Source organism: Microcebus murinus, chromosome 3 (genome assembly GCF_040939455.1).
Source record: "Microcebus murinus isolate Inina chromosome 3, M.murinus_Inina_mat1.0, whole genome shotgun sequence".
Taxonomy (NCBI): Eukaryota; Metazoa; Chordata; class Mammalia; order Primates; family Cheirogaleidae; genus Microcebus; species Microcebus murinus.
The window spans coordinates 8,660,599-8,676,955 of record NC_134106.1 but is presented as its reverse complement, the minus strand read 5'-3'; the positions used below and the strand labels follow the sequence as shown (position 1 = coordinate 8,676,955).

General features: G+C 49.7%; 1 protein-coding gene across 1 annotated transcript in view; it reads right to left on the bottom strand.

The window, feature by feature from the left end:
* GREB1 (growth regulating estrogen receptor binding 1) overlaps positions 1 to 16,056 on the bottom strand; it is a 70,339-nt gene extending 54,283 nt beyond the window's left edge. The window contains exons 1-3 of the mRNA XM_076000554.1: positions 15,753 to 16,056; positions 11,978 to 12,097; positions 8,691 to 8,867 (exon numbers count right to left, since the gene is read on the bottom strand). Of these exons, the coding sequence (XP_075856669.1) occupies positions 8,691 to 8,867; positions 11,978 to 12,097; positions 15,753 to 15,909 (454 nt within the window). The 5' untranslated portion in view covers positions 15,910 to 16,056. The remainder of the gene's footprint in view (positions 1 to 8,690; positions 8,868 to 11,977; positions 12,098 to 15,752) is intronic.
* Positions 16,057 to 16,357: the final 301 nt, after the last annotated feature.

The window sequence follows — 16,357 nt, the reverse complement described above, 5'->3', positions numbered from 1 at the left end:
CAAGGACACAACCTCCTCATGTAAACTAGTAAAACCCAGGGAATATGCTTTATAAACTGTAAAACCCATTCAGACTGTGCTCACTAGAACCGTTGGTTAAGACAAGAGAAATGTGATGATCTGGCTCCTGTATCCGACGATCGCTCTTGTTTCAACTATCTCAAGCAGACCTTGCTTTGCCCACTGGTAGGTCTGGTTTCTCCGGGTCCAAGGGCCTTTGGCAGGAGAGTCCCTAAAGTGGAGACTAATTTATTTTATCACATTCTCTGGCTGGTAAGTCTACAAAGGTCATCTTGCATTGGGCCGTGAGGGCCACACAGCTCCGTGCACAAGCTCTGCTCTTAAACAGTATCCCTGAGGTCTCCGGCTAGGTCTTCAGAATAACTCTAGTTAGCAAAGGTTAAACGCATCTCCACAGAGAAATAAGATACCTACATTACAGAAACTTAACGGAGTCCATGATCTATTTTAAGCAAATTTAATACTCCTCAAAAAGCCTTAGAAATAAAGACAAATCTCTTGGCCCAGCCATAGGCCAGTTCAGGACAATTTCAGAACCAGAGAGGCCAAGCAACTGTCCACAGTCACAGGGACAGGAAGTGTAGGGCATCCGATGACAGCCAGAAGATGATGTCCTCACAAGAGGCCCGATATCCGAGGCTGCCCAGACCCCGCGCCCCCCCACAAGCCCCACCGCACGCGGCTGGCCTCACTCGCCGCCTGCTGCCCCGGAGCACCTGCCAGGAGCCCGGGGGCTGCCTGCACCCTCCTCCAACTGTGCTCCCTCCGTTGCTCAGGAGCACTTGATCAGCTCCCTCAGTGTCACTTACTGAAATTAACGTGTCTCCCCACCATCATCCCTACCCTTCAAAGGGCCAGGCTCATGGTGACTGCACACGTGTGGCTTGTGCACGTAAGTGTGTGTGTGTGCCAATCAACACCGCGCACTCGGCACTTGGTAAATATCAAGAGGGAAGGAAGGAGGGAGGACACAAGGTAACTATAAGAGGGAACACGTTAGGGTCTCTGCATGCACTTCTAATAGCCTAATGTCTTTACTTATTCATCTCCAACCTAGGAAGCCTGATACACACAGCTCAACTGCCACCTGAGCAGGAGGCCCCAAGAAACCTTCGGAGCTCCCCGGAAGGGATTCTACGCCTGAGTGTTGGAAAGATGAGCAGGAAACGGAACTGCAAGACCAAGAATGGTACGAGCCAACTTGCCAAGGCCAGTGCTGCCAGCCCTCTCCAGAAACTGCCAAATAGGTCCCAGGCTGTTGTCCCAAGGGACAGATGGGCTGGGGACCATGGCTCTGTTGCAGGAATGGCCACAGCAGGAACGACGAGCACAGGCAACAAGGGGCTCCTCTTCGTGGTCCAGAAATGAGAGCGGACACCCTGGGTCTTGCTGGTATGCAAATTATTTAGGGAGCTGGCAAGCAAACTGCTCTCTGGCTTTGGCAAAAACTTTCTGGTCAGGAGACGCAGCTGCTCTCCCAAGAGGTGGTCCTGGAGAGACGGCACCCGAAGCCAACCAGGAACCCCACACACAGCTTCCCAGCTGGCCTTGGAGACAGGGCCACGGTGCAGCCCACCTCAGTAAACGCAGAGGTAATCCTAACCCTTCAAGAAGTTATTTGAAAGGCAACAAAAGGTTTTATGAGAAAGAGTAATATAACAAGCCATTCTCTTGAGAAATCAACCTTAACACTTGGAAGTCTATAACGATTTCTCTAGAAAATAGGCCTAGAAAGCAGGGATCCAGCCTAAAACCTCAAATTCCTGCCAGGCACAAACATCCAGAGTGGAGAAATCACTCCTTCAGTGCCCCGCACCCCGGGAAAGTCCACAGACAGGAACCTCCCGTGACCACACACAGCCCCACTGTGCGCTTTTCCCATAGGTCTAGTTTGGCAGCTGCAGGTAACGTTTGAAGGGATGTCAGTACGTGCAGGCCACTGAGCAAGGCTCTCCCCTCCTCCTGGGAGGAAGACTACCATCCACTCCCTCCTGCTGTGCAGCAGAGTATGCACAAATCTGGATGTCAGAGGTCCCTGGGTTCAAACCTTGACTTGACAGTTAAGTGGCTTTGGGCAGGTAACTACCATCTCTGAGTTTGTTGCCTCATCTGTAAACTAGATGACATGCACAGCCCAGCGACCATGTGCCAGGCACTGTGCCAAGCTTTATATAATAAACATTCTCATTGAAACCTCCTGAAGCCCTACAAAACAATTCATAGCAATATCCCCAGTTCTCAGATGAGGGAATCAAGGCAGAGAGAGGGGAAGTAAAGTGTCCGCGGGTACAGCGTAGGAAGTGCTAAGAGCTGGGTTTTGTGCCACTCTGCTATGCCATTTCCTCCCAAAAGTCCCTCTCATAGAAGCACCACAAGGGCCAAGTGTCTATGACGTGTCTAACGCATTGCGGGCACTCGGCAGGGAGGCATCCCTCCTCCTCTCTCAGATTAAGCTGAGTCGGGAAGGAGAGCACAGTGGGGTCAGGGAACGCATGTCCCACCCTAGGGAGGCAACTACATACACAGCCCCTCCCAGGGCTGTGAGACGTGGGGAAGTGGCTCAGTTTCTCTGGACTTCTAGTTCCCAACCATAAAAAGAGAAGGCTAAGACTAAAGGGGCCCGATGCTTCCTTCCAAAACCAGCTATATGATTCTTGGAAGGATCCATGAGTGGCTTCCTTCAAACCCAGTGCTATCTAAGCACTCGGCTCCTAGGAGGCTGGAGGTGGCCCAGGTTTACTGCTGGGGCTACTCCCTCTGCAGAGAGGGGTCTGCCACCAAACCTCAGGGTGGGCCTGCAAGCCCACCAGCACCTGACCTTTCCTTTGTGACCCGAGGCCCGAGGCGGCCTGGCTGACAGGCAGCACACAGACCCGAGGGAACACGAACCAGTCCTCCAGGCCAGACACCTCCACCTGGTGCTTTCCTGGGAGAGTGGACACTCAGAAGGGCCTTGCTCTAGGCCACTGCCCCAGTGGAGATAGCCACTTGGCCCGAGCTGTCAACCCTCTATGAAAAAAAAATGCAAATCTGACAAATACTTCTAAGCACAAATATGTTCTGAGCAGTCATTCAAAGAAAATTTGCTAGAAATTAAAGCAGGTGCTCTGAGCAAGGCATAGATGAAAAAAAAAACACACGTTCCGTTAGGAAGAAGGGATAGACAGACAATCCCACTACGGAGGCAGGGATAAGTATGAACCAGGAGTGCTGGTGGTCACGACAGCAGTTCCTCAAATCTGGGCAGCATTTCAGTTTCTAGAGAATATCATATAAGAGCTCATTGCCCTCGCAGCAGTGGGCAGGTGGGGCATACGTCATCATGCCTCTTATAGATGGAAGACCTGTAGCTCCAAGAGGGGCGGCCCCTCTCTGCTGGGCTGCGACTTGCTCTCCAGCACAACGTGCGGAGGGAAGAGTGGGGAAAGCAACCAGGGTGATTCGGGAAAACGTCCCGGCAAGTGGGATTCCAGCTGGGCCTCGGAGAAAAGGTAGGTCCCTCGGCAGCACCTCCGTGCTCCTGACAAGGAGCCCTGAAAGCTCGTGAGCACAGGCCACACGAGCCACGCCTGGCAAGCCGCCTGGTCACCCTCCCGGTCCCTGGAAGTGATTTGGGTCACTGATGACTTGGGACAAACACAGGATCATCTTTGGCTCATTGCAGCATATTGATTGAAAAAAACAGAATCTAGTAGCATATCTATAATGCAATTGTCAACTTATAAAAATTATTTTAAATCCCCACCCTGGATGGTGAATGGAAAATGGACAAAATAAAATAGGATGTTTATTTTTAGGGAGTGGGATTTGGGCAATATTTCATTTTTGAGTTTTGAGATTTTTGTTATTCCTGTCACTATCCTGTCTGTGGCAGTAAATGTAGCCCAACAATAAATGAGAGGGGAAAATATATCCAGATCCCCTGCCTTGGTATTGTGGGCAAATCCTGAATAACGTATAGAAATGACCTACCTGTGTTGGGAAAGCAAAAGGTGCTGTATCAGATTCCAGATGTGACAGGAACTGGGGCGGGGACCCAGGTGTACGTGGGGAAGATGAGACACAGTCAGGGGTGCTAAATATTAACAGTATGGTGTTAGGTTTGAAACTTCTAACCATCAAACTACCATAGTTACCTGGAATCCTGCAATAAGTTTATAACTAGTTCCTCTGCCTCAGTTTCTCCCTTTCAATAAAAATAAATTTGGTGCGCGACCTGTAAGATCTTCCTAAAACACAAATTAAAACATAGTGATCACCTTATCTTAACGCTCCAATGATTCTTAAAAATATAAAATGGTAATGGGAAAACGAGGAAGGAAAAACCCATAGATTAAGAAAGACTTAAGAAAATATTTACTGCCCCATAATATCCTGGAAAAAAAAAAAAGACTTAAAAGAGACATATCAACCAAATGCTTTGGGAGAACCTTGTTTGGATCTTGCTTCAAAATAAACCAACTGCTAAAAAAATGTGTAAGATAAAATTTGGGCCGGGTGCTGTGGCTCACGCCTGTAATCCTAGCTCTTGGGAGGCCGAGGCGGGCGGATTGCTCAAGGTCAGGAGTTCAAAACCAGCCTGAGCAAGAGCGAGACCCCGTCTCTACTATAAATAGAAACAAATTAATTGGCCAACTGATATATATATAAAAAATTAGCCGGGCATGGTGGCGCATGCCTGTAGTCCCAGCTACTCGGGAGGCTGAGGCAGAAGGATCACTCGAGCCCAGGAGTTTGAGGTTGCTGTGAGCTAGGCTGACGCCATGGCACTCACTCTAGCCTGGGCAACAAAGCGAGACTCTGTCTCAAAAAAAATAAAATAAATAAAATAAAATTTGAACGCACTAGATATTTGATAATATTAAATAATTGTTAAATTTTTAGATATGATCACAGTATCGAATTTCTAACCAAAAAATTCCTCATGTTTCGGAGACACATGATGAAATGTTTATAGGTGAAATGACACCATGTCTGAGATTTGCTTCAAAATAATCCCCCAAAGGAAGAAAAGCAGGGAGTTATAAATGAAACAAGGTTGAACTGTGTTGGTAACTGTTAAAGAGGAAGGACAGATACATTATATCATGATATGCTCCTATTTCCACAGTTTGAAAATGCCTTCTTGGGTGCCACAGTGTTTCCCAAGCCCAACTGAACCCCGCAAGCCTCTGCTCCAGCCTCAGAGAGTTCTAGGTACCTCTCCAGCATGCCACGCTCTGGCATACATGTGGTTCCCACTGCAAAATGCCCTTCATCTTCTAGCATCTGAGCACCAGGCCAGATCACCTGGTCCAAATGGCTGGGTGCCCCTAAGCAAGTCAGTTAACCTCTCTGTGCCTTTGTTATTTTATATACTGTGTTTTCCCGAAAATAAACCTACCCATAAAATAAGCCCTGGCAAGATTTCTAAGCATCTGAGCAATATAAGCCCCACCCCTGAAAATAAGACCTAGTGACGGGCGTGGCTACGCAGCGCGTCTGCACAACCCGTGCATGTCCTCGCGGAGCGGGAAAGCAGCCGAGAAGCCCGTCTTATCCGCCCCATGAGAGCTCTATTGCTCGACATGAGAGATTGGGGCCAATGGTTCTAAAGGAAATAGAGTCACAAGAAATTCAGGATGGAATTCGGGGTTTGGAGAGTTATGATGTTCCAGAAGACGACGACTTAACTATATTTGAATAAATGTAGATTGTTGTACTGTACTTAAAAAAAATAATACATCCCTGAAAATAAGCCCTAGGATGTATTCTTGAGGAAAAATAAACATAAGACCCCATGGAAACACTGGCATGTAGGAACTCTAGATAACAATGCACCTAACTCACTGGTTATCCTGGCACATGATAAACGCTCAGTAAACACTGGCCACTATCAGTGTTTATGTTGTTAATCTCCAACTGGCAAAATTCCACTCATTTTTCAAGACCCAACTTAGACACCACATCCTCCTCCAAGACACCATTTCCATCACTGAGGGTCAACGTGTTCTTCCACATCCCCACAACCCTCTGCTACGGCACGTGGCACAAAGGCTTATTGTAAGATTATCAACAAGGTCGTTTGTTGTGGACGTCTGGGCTGGCGCTTGGTTTGCCTGCATTTCCCCACAAGGTAGGGCGCCCCAAGGGAAGGGCTGGTCCAACTTGGCTTTGGGGTTCCGGCATAGCTGAAGGGTTTCAGGTTATATAATCTATTCAACAAACGTGTCAAGTATTTGCCTGCCGAATGAACAAAGGACTGGTTTCACTTCCATCTAAGAAAGGAACAGTCTAGCAAAATGTTTTCTTCTCTTAGGTCTTAGCTATTAGCCAATTTAGGTAAATTACCAGCAAAACACTGAAATACACACCTAGATTTTAATCTTCCAGCTTTCTCAGATAAAATCCCTCAGTTGATTCAAAAATCACTAAAACAAGGCTTCTAAAGCCATTGTTGTCCTCAGGAGATTCCACACCCTCCGTTTTATAGGTCCCTAACCCGGCCACCTCGCCAGCTATAAGGAACCACCTTGTTCTGTGCAGCCATCGGGGTTAATTGCAGGAAACCTAAACAGCATTAAGTGTGCCAGCTGAGAGCATAAAGTTATTTTAAAAGAAGAAAGCGACAGTTATTACCAACCGGCCCTTGTTACCCATTTCAGATGGCTCTTTGGCAAGCAATTAACAAAGCCCCTACTTCCTCTACACTCCCCAAAGAGCTGGCGCTGTCCCGGGCTGGCTGGGAGGGAACTAAAGATTCTCATCTCCACAGGCCAAGAGGCAGCAGCTCCTTTACTACCCTGGCAATTCCTTTACAGTCGCAAAGTGCCGGAATTCAGACAAATCCCAGCCAGCGCCAGATCAAACGCTAGGCACAGGCTTCCCCACGCTTTCATCCTGAGCAGCCTTTGCAGGCAAATCCAACCTGAGACTGAGCAAGTCCTTCAGCTCCTTTGGGAGAGTGAATCTTCTGGGGTTCTCGTTTTAAAGAGCTCATTACAGTAAGTCCCTGGATCTGCCTAAAGCAGGCGTCCTCAAACTGCGGCCTGCTGAAGACATTTATCCGGCCCGCCAGGTGTTTTTGCTGTCACTGCCTGTCCTCAGTGGCCAACTCGTCCTGGGCCCACAGTGCACATGTGTGGAACGTGCGCCGCACTCTCCAACGGCCCTCCAATGGTCTGAGGGACAGTGAACTGGCCCCCCGTTTAAAAAGTTGGAGGACCCCTGGCCTCTCTTTAGGCCAGGGGTAAAGAGGCTGCAACCTCTTCTCCCCCTCGTCTTTGTCCCAGAGTGCCGCTGTCCCTCCCGAGAGCATTCACCTGCCTGTTCGGAGCTGGCACACAGGTGCTCGCCCCCACCCCCCACACGGCAGGAGCCACTTGGATTCTTCCTCTGGGGTAATCCCGTTCTCTCTCCGTCCTCTGCACAGTGCCTCGGCCGCAAAACGCACTCAGTAAATATCCGCCGGAGTGAGTTCGCCTACCCAGGTGTTAGGGCTATATCACGCACAAAGCTGGAGGCTTAAATGTTGATGCACATGGGAGACAGGGAAGAAATCATGGGGTTTAACCTAGAAGTTTTCCCCATAATTCTCACAATCAAACTCACCTCTGCAATGAAGTGTATTCCCAAGCCTACACCTGAAATAGATCATTACCAATCCTTCCACCTGCCCAGTTCTGTTCCAGAGAAAATGCCAGGCCAGGGGAAGGATGAGACCCAAAGTCACTAGACAGAAACAAACTGCTGGGCACAATGTGGAAATCACCTCCCCACCTCAAGAATGAGGACACAGCTGCCCAGGGAAGACATACACAGACCTGCGGTCAGATGCAGGGCTGGGACCCAGACCTCTGGGCTCTTCATCCAAACCCTGGTCTCCCCAGATTTTGCTCCATAATGGGGGGAGCGTGCTGAGTGGGGCCTGGCACACAGAAGCTCAATCATGTCACCTGCACTAATGGAAGCCAAGCTTGGCCTCAACTCTGTGCTGAAGTCCAGCCTCAGTGGGCCGTGGTGGTTTGAAAGGTCAAATGCTGGACGGGAACGGCTGGAAGGGAAAAGCCTCAGCTCCCCCATCCTGACGTCAACCATGAAATGGTCAAGACCACACGGCACAGTGAAGGGTAGATCTTAGAGCCAAGAGGGCTGGAGTGTGGCCCTGGCTCTGTCTTCTTCATTAGTGTGCCCTTGGGCAAGCTTGCAACTGGTCCCGGCCCACCTAGAAAACCGGGGTAATCACGAGCACCTCCTGCAAGGTGAGTGGTGAGCCACAGACAGCAGGCGCCCACGGTTATCCAGGACAGGAACGTTCTGGAGGCAGGAACACGGCCTTATTCTCCTATGCCTCATGTCAGCTGGTTTCTGAGTGTCTAGAACAGGGTTTGTAGCCCCTTCCTGACACAGGTGGGCACTTAGGAAGGTTTGAGGAGTAAATGCATGAAAAATTTAATACTAAATGATGGCCTTTGTACAGAGAGGCAGTCACATTTTAGAATAAATCTCATTTGCATCCCATTCCACAAAGAAACGGTCTACTAAAGGCAAACTGGGCTGCGCGTGCCGTGCTGACGGAGGGGACCCCAAGTGGCCTCTGTGCCGCCACCACCGGCGCAGCCAAGTCCTCCCTCGTCCCTACCCGCCCACCTGCAGACGGAGCCGCAGAGAAAGGCAAAAGAGGAACTTACCAAGAAGAGCGTTGTGGCCGTCGTCATCTGGCAGGAACCTCCTGTCCACGGCGCACACCAGGAGCTGGTCCGGCAGGCTGGGGGACTTGGCCCCCACGAGGAGGAAGCCGGCAGGGACGTCGATGGGCTCGTTGGAGATGGAGACCAGGCGCAGGTCCTTCCCGGCCTGGCAGAACCCTAGGGGGGCAGACAGGGCTCGCACGCCGCCCAGGACGTCCCAGAGCCCGGGGTCGCGGGGGCAGGGGCAGGAGCAGCCCTTACGTCTGGGTGCGGCTGGCCTCGAAATTAATTCAGAGAGCCAAAACTATAATCATAGTCACTCACAACCAGACCGCCCACACATCAATCATTTGTCTGTTGGTGCCACCCTGCAACACACATGGATGTGCAAATGAAGCTCAGCAGGAAAAAGGCTTAAGGCAAATGATGACAAATTATAATGTATAAAGATGAATCCAAGGCCGGGCGCTGTGGCTCACGCCTGTAATCCTAGCTCTTGGGAGGCCGAGGCGGGCGGATTGCTCAAGGTCAGGAGTTCAAAACCAGCCTGAGCAAGAGCGAGACCCCGTCTCTACTATAAATAGAAAGAAATTAATTGGCCAACTGATATATATATAAAAAATTAGCCGGGCATGGTGGCGCATGCCTGTAGTCCCAGCTACCCGGGAGGCTGAGGCAGAAGGATCACTCGAGCCCAGGAGTTTGAGGTTGCTGTGAGCTAGGCTGACGCCACGGCACTCACTCTAGCCTGGGCAACAAAGCGAGACTCTGTCTCAAAAAAAAAAAAAAAAAAAAAAAAGATGAATCCATAAGACATAGGGGGTAATTTGATATATATTTTTTTTTACACGCTGCATTTTACATGGATGAGAAAAAGGCCAGAGTCAAGAACAAGGGGTGAGAACCTGGTAACGCTGGTTTTCTTGGGGGGAGGGGGGCGGAGGGGAAAGCTGAGAGCACAGAGACTGTCACTCTACGCCTTTTTGAACCTTTCGTGCTTTTAAATATATTTCTTATTCAAAAAATAAGGTTCCGCCAGGCACGGTGGCTTACGCCTGTAATCCTAGCACTCTAGGAGGCCGAGACGGGCGGATTGCTCAAGGTCAGGAGTTCAAAACCAGCCTGAGCAAGAGTGAGACCCCGTCTCTACTATAAAATAGAAAGATTAATTGGCCAACTAATATATATAGAAAAAATTAGCCAGGCATGGTGGCGCATGCCTGTAGTCCCAGCTACTCAGGAGACTGAGGCAGAAGGATCGCTTGAGCCCAGGAATTTGAGGTTGCTGTGAGCTAGGCTGATGCCATGGGACTCACTCAAGCCTGGGTAACAAAGTGAGACTCTGTCTCAAAAAAAAAAAAAAAAAAAAAAAAAGAGATAAGGTTCTACAAGTATCTGGGGCCAAAGGAAGAAGAGGGAAACAGCTGAGATTCATTCACGTAATCCCTTTCCAGGGTCTCTCTCCAGGGGAGGGTGTCCCAGCCCCATCTCCTGGGCTCCCTCTGCTACAGACTGAGGCCGAGACAGCAGACGGAGCCCGAGGCGGCCCTGCAGAGCACCACACGTTTGCACGAGAGCCTTCGGAAGTTCAGGAGCCTGTCCTCCTGTGCCGGGCTCCACCGTTTGCTCCAGGGTTGCCCACACGCCCCTGGGCAGAGGCAGGAGAAGGCTGCAGAGAGCCTGGCAGGCACGAGGCCAGCGCCACCACGTGCCGGGCACTGGCCAAGGCAAGGCCTGCAGAGCTCTCCTTGCATCACCCGTGGGAAAGGGCCACTGTTCCCAGTTTGGAGAGGGGGAAACCAAGGCTCAGAGGTTAAATGATTTGCCCAAAGCTGCAGAGGAGGACCAGGAAGGGAGCCAGGCTGACTCCCAGGCCCGAGGTGTTCCTATCGACTTAGGGAAGGTAGGCCAGCTCCCCAAGGTCCAGGACAAGCACCCAGCAGCAGGTCCCGCAACTCCATGACCCAGGGCCCTCCCAGCCCGGCATGGCCCCGCCTTCTGAAAAGCTGGAGGAAGACAGGCCTGAGCAGTCATAGCATCTGCTGCCTCATTAGGAAATTCTGCGAAATTCACTGTAACGACCACTGGAGACTCCTATCATTTAATTCACCTCCTATCATTTAATTCACCTCCTATCATTTAATTCAGTGGCCTTTTTAACACTCAGACACTAGAAGTCCTACCCCACGGAGAGCCACTGCACTTCCCTTTGCCTGGAAGGGCAGCCCAGCAAGGGTCGAGTCCCTCCCCTACAGGCTACCAGGCTCAAGGTCAAGTCCAGGCCTCCAGGGAGGACACAATGGGCCACCATAAACCTCCAAGCCCAGCCCCACCACACCCAGGCCCTTACCTAAAGAAACTGCCAGTAGTTCCCCAGATGGCTGTGGTCTCCCCCTTCTAAGCCTTTGCCTAGGCTGTTCCCTCAGTCTGGGACTCCCCAACTTCCCCCAATGCCATCGCAGTCTCCTGGCTAACTCCTACCAATTCTCCAAAACCCAGATAGAGGACTGCCTCCTCCAGGAAGCCTTCGCACACTCTCCACCTGAGCTAGGAGCCTGTCCTCTGCTCCCGCGCACCCCTGCTTGCCCCGACCCCAGCTCTCTCCATGCTGTGTGCAAAGCATCCGCTTCCCTACTTAGCTCCCATCGAACCGGGAGCTCTCGTGTCATTTATTTCCAGAGCAAGGGCTCAATACTTAGTTACTGCTTTATAATAACTAGTTATTTTAAATGACTAACTAGTGCCACCCCTTGACTGGTACATCTGTCAGGACCAATGAACTTGCTAACAGTCAGAGAGGCTGTGGGCCAGTGGGTGGCAGAAGCAGGGGCCACACCAGCCTGAGTGCAGAGCACGGGGCTGAGCTGCCACCCACCCAGCTTCTCAACAGGAATAACATGACATTTTGCAGGGCTCCCGGGACAAGGGGTATCTGCTTGTTCAACAGTAAACCACTGACAAATGTGAGAACTATTCCTCCTAGTCAATTCTGAGTTAAGCGTGCTGTGCAAGCAGGCCTGAGTAGGGAAAGCACATTCCAGTTTTCAAACAGCCAACCCAGAAAGATGGATTTTCGTCTCCTCAGCCACTGGTGAGTGAGGCTGTCCCAGGAGTGACCCTGCCTCAGCATCCAGGGCACGGTGTCTCCAGAGCGACCGGTTCGGGTGGGCAGGACGCAGCCCACAGGCACCGCTCACGCCCCAGGGACAGCCTGGGAATGGGAAAAGGACGGGCAAAGAGGACCCCAGCAGCACACAGCCACGGGCCCAGCTGCAGCTCAGTCTCACCATCTGTGGTGCAGCATCCTTCCGGGGGAGGGTGCAGCTGGTAAGGATTTGGGAGACTGTTCGGCTCCAGCCCTCCTTCTCCCTCTTCTTCCTCTTCCTCATTGTCCACTCGGCTACCACCTAGGCGTGGGGAGGGAGAGCGATGAGCAAGGCCGAGCCGTCCAGCCCCGGAGCTCCTGTGGGGGCCTTTCCTCCCACCCGGGTCCTCGGGCTCAGCCAGGCACGGGACTACGGGACTATCGCAGAACGAGCCCCCCTCCGTTAACACACTCAACAAGTCCTAGCTAGTAAGCAACAAGTCTGTACAAACGTACCATCAGCCAGGCATTATCATCCTTCCCGACTAGACAGAAAAGCTGAGGCTCGCTCAGGAGGGGTGGCTCTCCCGAGGTCACATGGCAAACAGACTCGGCCTGAGCCTGGCCTCCTGACTTCAAATTCGTGGTCACTTCTCTTCTACCCACTACAGCTGCACACATGCTACGGGTTTAATAAGTGGTTTATATAAGTCATATAAGGGTTTTTTATATAAGTGGTTGATAACGACTAAGCACAGTGCCTATGCATAATAGGCATTCCAAAAGTATTTGTGTGGGAGGTCTCATGGTGTAACACAGAGACCATTTTACAAATAAGGAAACTGAGGCTCAGAGAGCTCCAGTGACTGGCCCACAGCTCTTCAGCTATCTGCTAAGTAGCACAGCCTGCATGTTCCCAGTTGTGTCTGATGCCCAAGCTGATGCTCTCACCACTAAACTTCACTGCTTCATTTAGGAGACAAAAAGTAAGAGGTGACCCCAGGCACGAGCGACAGGACCGGGCCCGCCTGGGTGGCACAGAAGACGGTGAGATCTACACTCTCTCCTCTCTGAGCCAGGACTCCAGAGACTCAGAGGGGAGGGCAGACACACCAACGATCAGAGTGGGAAAAGGAGAGAAAATGCCGGATAAATAAAACACACAACCCCCAAAGCCCGGGCCTTCAGAGCTGAGGGTGCACGCAGGAATGTCTGCACATTATTCTGCCAAAGCAGCAAGAACAGGAATTCAGACTCTCAGAAAGAATGAAAGAGGAGGGTCTTAGGCCTCAGAAAGTCAAAGAAAGGGCCGGGGGTCCAGTCAGTGAGAAATCGGGATTAAAGGTCAAAGGTCTGCATCAGCCGTCCCAGGGCCTTTGATGGGGCTCGGGCCAGAGCAGACTAAACCAGCATGTTTACCCAGCCCTCCTGGCAGGATGAGAGCTGTAAAATGGCATTAGACAAAACCAACTGGATTGGAAGCGCAGAGCCGTAATAATAAAACTCAGGAACTCAGAGCCACTCGACTCCGTGTGGCATGAGGCTATGCATTTTAATGCTCACATTCAATTTTGTTTTCTTTCCTGGAGAAGAAACTCCATGACATTCTGAGTGGGTGGGATTACAGGAATTTACCTGTGTCCTAATTGATAAACACTTATCCCCAAATGCTGGGGTAGTGTTTGTTTTGTTGGTCTTTCTTTAAAGAAAAAAAAAAAAAAATCAACAATGCATAAAAGGTTTTTCCCCTACAAGGAGGTGGCAGGTAGGAACTCTAATTCCAAGAACAAAGGAAAAGACCCCTGCTAAATCACCCTCACAAATGCATAAAATGTTAATAGATCCAGGGGTGTTTAGTATACTAGTGCCCGGGTCGTAAAAATCATCTTTCATGTTATTGTCTGAGGAAGGCAAGACAGAAGATAAGAGACCCTGACAGACAGACGAAACGAGATACGGCCTAGACAAGCCCGTCTGCATCAAGTTTTACGATACAAAAACAGGGGCTCAAGCTGAGTGCTTAGTTTATGGTGACATTTAGCAAACCAAAAAGAGTCACTCCGTTCCCACTAATCCCTTAAGCCTCCTTGTTTGCCTGCACTAGAAAACCAAAATCTCAGGGGGTTTCCGTTTGCTGGACAAATGGGGAAAAAAAAAAAAAAAAAATCACAGAGCGGGCTCATTCGGTTTTCAGACCAATGTGAAGGCTGAACAAGCCTGCTGGCGGCTGGCAGGGAACCTTCCACACTCAACACCAAAGGAATGAAGAGCCTAAGCCTAAAAGCTGTCCCTGGAAGGTGCCACCACGTCCAGCAGCCGGTAAGAGCACCCTGAGCATTCGGAAGGCTAGAGACAGCCTCCCTAGGGGAGGAGAGCCGGAGGAAGCCTATCAAATCTTCAAACAGGACAAGCTGATTAGGCGTCAATCCACACAGGTTTTTCTACTTGTCTCTCTCCCCAGGTGGGCAGCCCGAGTCCACTCGACCCCTGGCGTCTGCCTCCTTTTCGTCTCAGAGCTGCCAAAGCTCGGAGGCAACTGCTGCTCAGCCACTCCTGCTACACTCCCGGCAATCCACTCTTGCATCTTCCCAAATCATGGGACTCAATCAATTACTTTGGCTTGTGGAGGTGAAAAAGCACTTTGCAGATTTTAAGGTGCCATTCAAAGGCACTAAATGATCATTATTACTATTATTAATTTATCATTAGCAACAAAGCTTTTCAACACTATAAGAAGTTAAGGATGACCACGAAATACATATTCCACGAAAGTCTCTCAACTGTCCAAAAACACAAGTCTATAAAAGGCTCTCCAGTTATTTCTCAACTCCCCACAATGTCACAGTAGTGTGTTCTATGCCAGAAAACGTTGGCACTTTCGACGTGAATACCAGAGACTTATTGGTTTTCCTAAGTCATGGTTTTGCCCACAATCTAGTTTCTCCCAGACTCAGATACAGGTCTTTAGAGGAGACATTTGCAAGGTTAATTTCGTAAGGACATTTTAAACCGTTACACAGGGAGGCCTCCCTGCTAGAATAAGGAACTATCAGACATCACACAAGCTCAACACAAAGCCCTTGAAGACAAGCACCTCCGTGACTTGTTTTTCTTTGTTCTTCTACTCACTCCAGCCTCCCATCCCCACACACACTCATTTGCACTCACACATGCGCGCACACACACGCAAGAGCATCCCAGCACGAGCCCTGCCACACTGAATGCTTTCCTGTTTAATTTTAGTTGACTAATTTTTGTTTTAAGCCACGGCCTCTTTTCAGTTCAGTAGCTAAGTGAAGTCTGCCGATAACTTCAATTAAAAGACATAAACTTACAAAATGAACTTCCATAACAGTAGTTTTCTCATGTTATGGATTGCTGAGGGGTAACTTTTGACATGACAATACATAGCTATAAAAAAAATACAACCATTTTATTCTCTGGATAATTAACTAAACCCTGAAGTGAGTCCCCATGCCTGAAGATAATTTGTTTAATCTTGGCACATGTGCATTTCATAAGGGTTTGCTCTTGGTTTTCAAAAGTTCCAGGAGGGCTCTTGTACCTGCTATTACAAAGAGAAACTGCCTTGACTACTTGGCAAAGATACGGCTGCAACTCACAGAACAGAGAGAAAGTGTATATAGCTGAGGGCCAAAAGCATGTTAAAATTTCTTGCTTATCCAAGTGAAAATGTCAAAACTTTCTAATAAGAGTACATGTAACAACCAGTTCAGAACAATTTGCCCTCTTGCTTTCTCCTGCGAATGTTATTCCTTGCAACTTTATGGCTGAACCGTATTTTAGTTCTAGCCAAGCAAGCACCTATGTGCAACTTTCTTTTTCTAAGAGTTCTTTGCTGCTGCTAGACTTGGTTTCTACACAAAGCAGAAGAACAGAGTTTCAAGTTCTGCTGCTCACGTTAAACCGCACACAATAAAAGAAATACATAGAGGGAAGAAACGCGCATCTCTTACCTTCCAGAGAGGAGAGGTGCTGCTCCGCTTCCAGGTACAGCTGGGAGAAGATGGGCCTGGGCACCAGGTTGTTGGAGCGCAGGGAGGCCTCGATGGAGTTGTGCAAGACCTCTTCAAACCGCGTCGTCTTCAGCTGTCCGGCGTAAGAATTGCCCATCTTCAAGAAAGAGGATGGAGTCTTCCTTTTAAAATGGCATTTCAGTTTAAGTGGAAAAGTGACTTCACGCACGAAGCTCAGAGTAGAAGCAGAAACAGCTGCAAGGAGGCAGCTCAGCAGAGACGGGGAGAGGCGCTGTCCTCAGCTGCAGCCACTGCAGGGCAATCACAGGAAGTCATATAAGTAACAGCTTTCTCCAATTTAGCACTCAGCTAAACACCTTTCAGGATATTCCACTAGAAACTGCCTCTCAGCCTTCCCCAGGTTTCTCTCTCCCCAGAGAGATGTCCCTGCCCCTGAGGGATCCCAGACAAATGACCTGCAGACCAATGGCCCTAGAACACTTTATGTATCTGGTAAAAGGCTATTAGCATTACATCCAGAACACCTGGAAATGTGGAAATTACAGAAGAGGATGGGAAAGCAAGAGGATGATCACCAATACTAT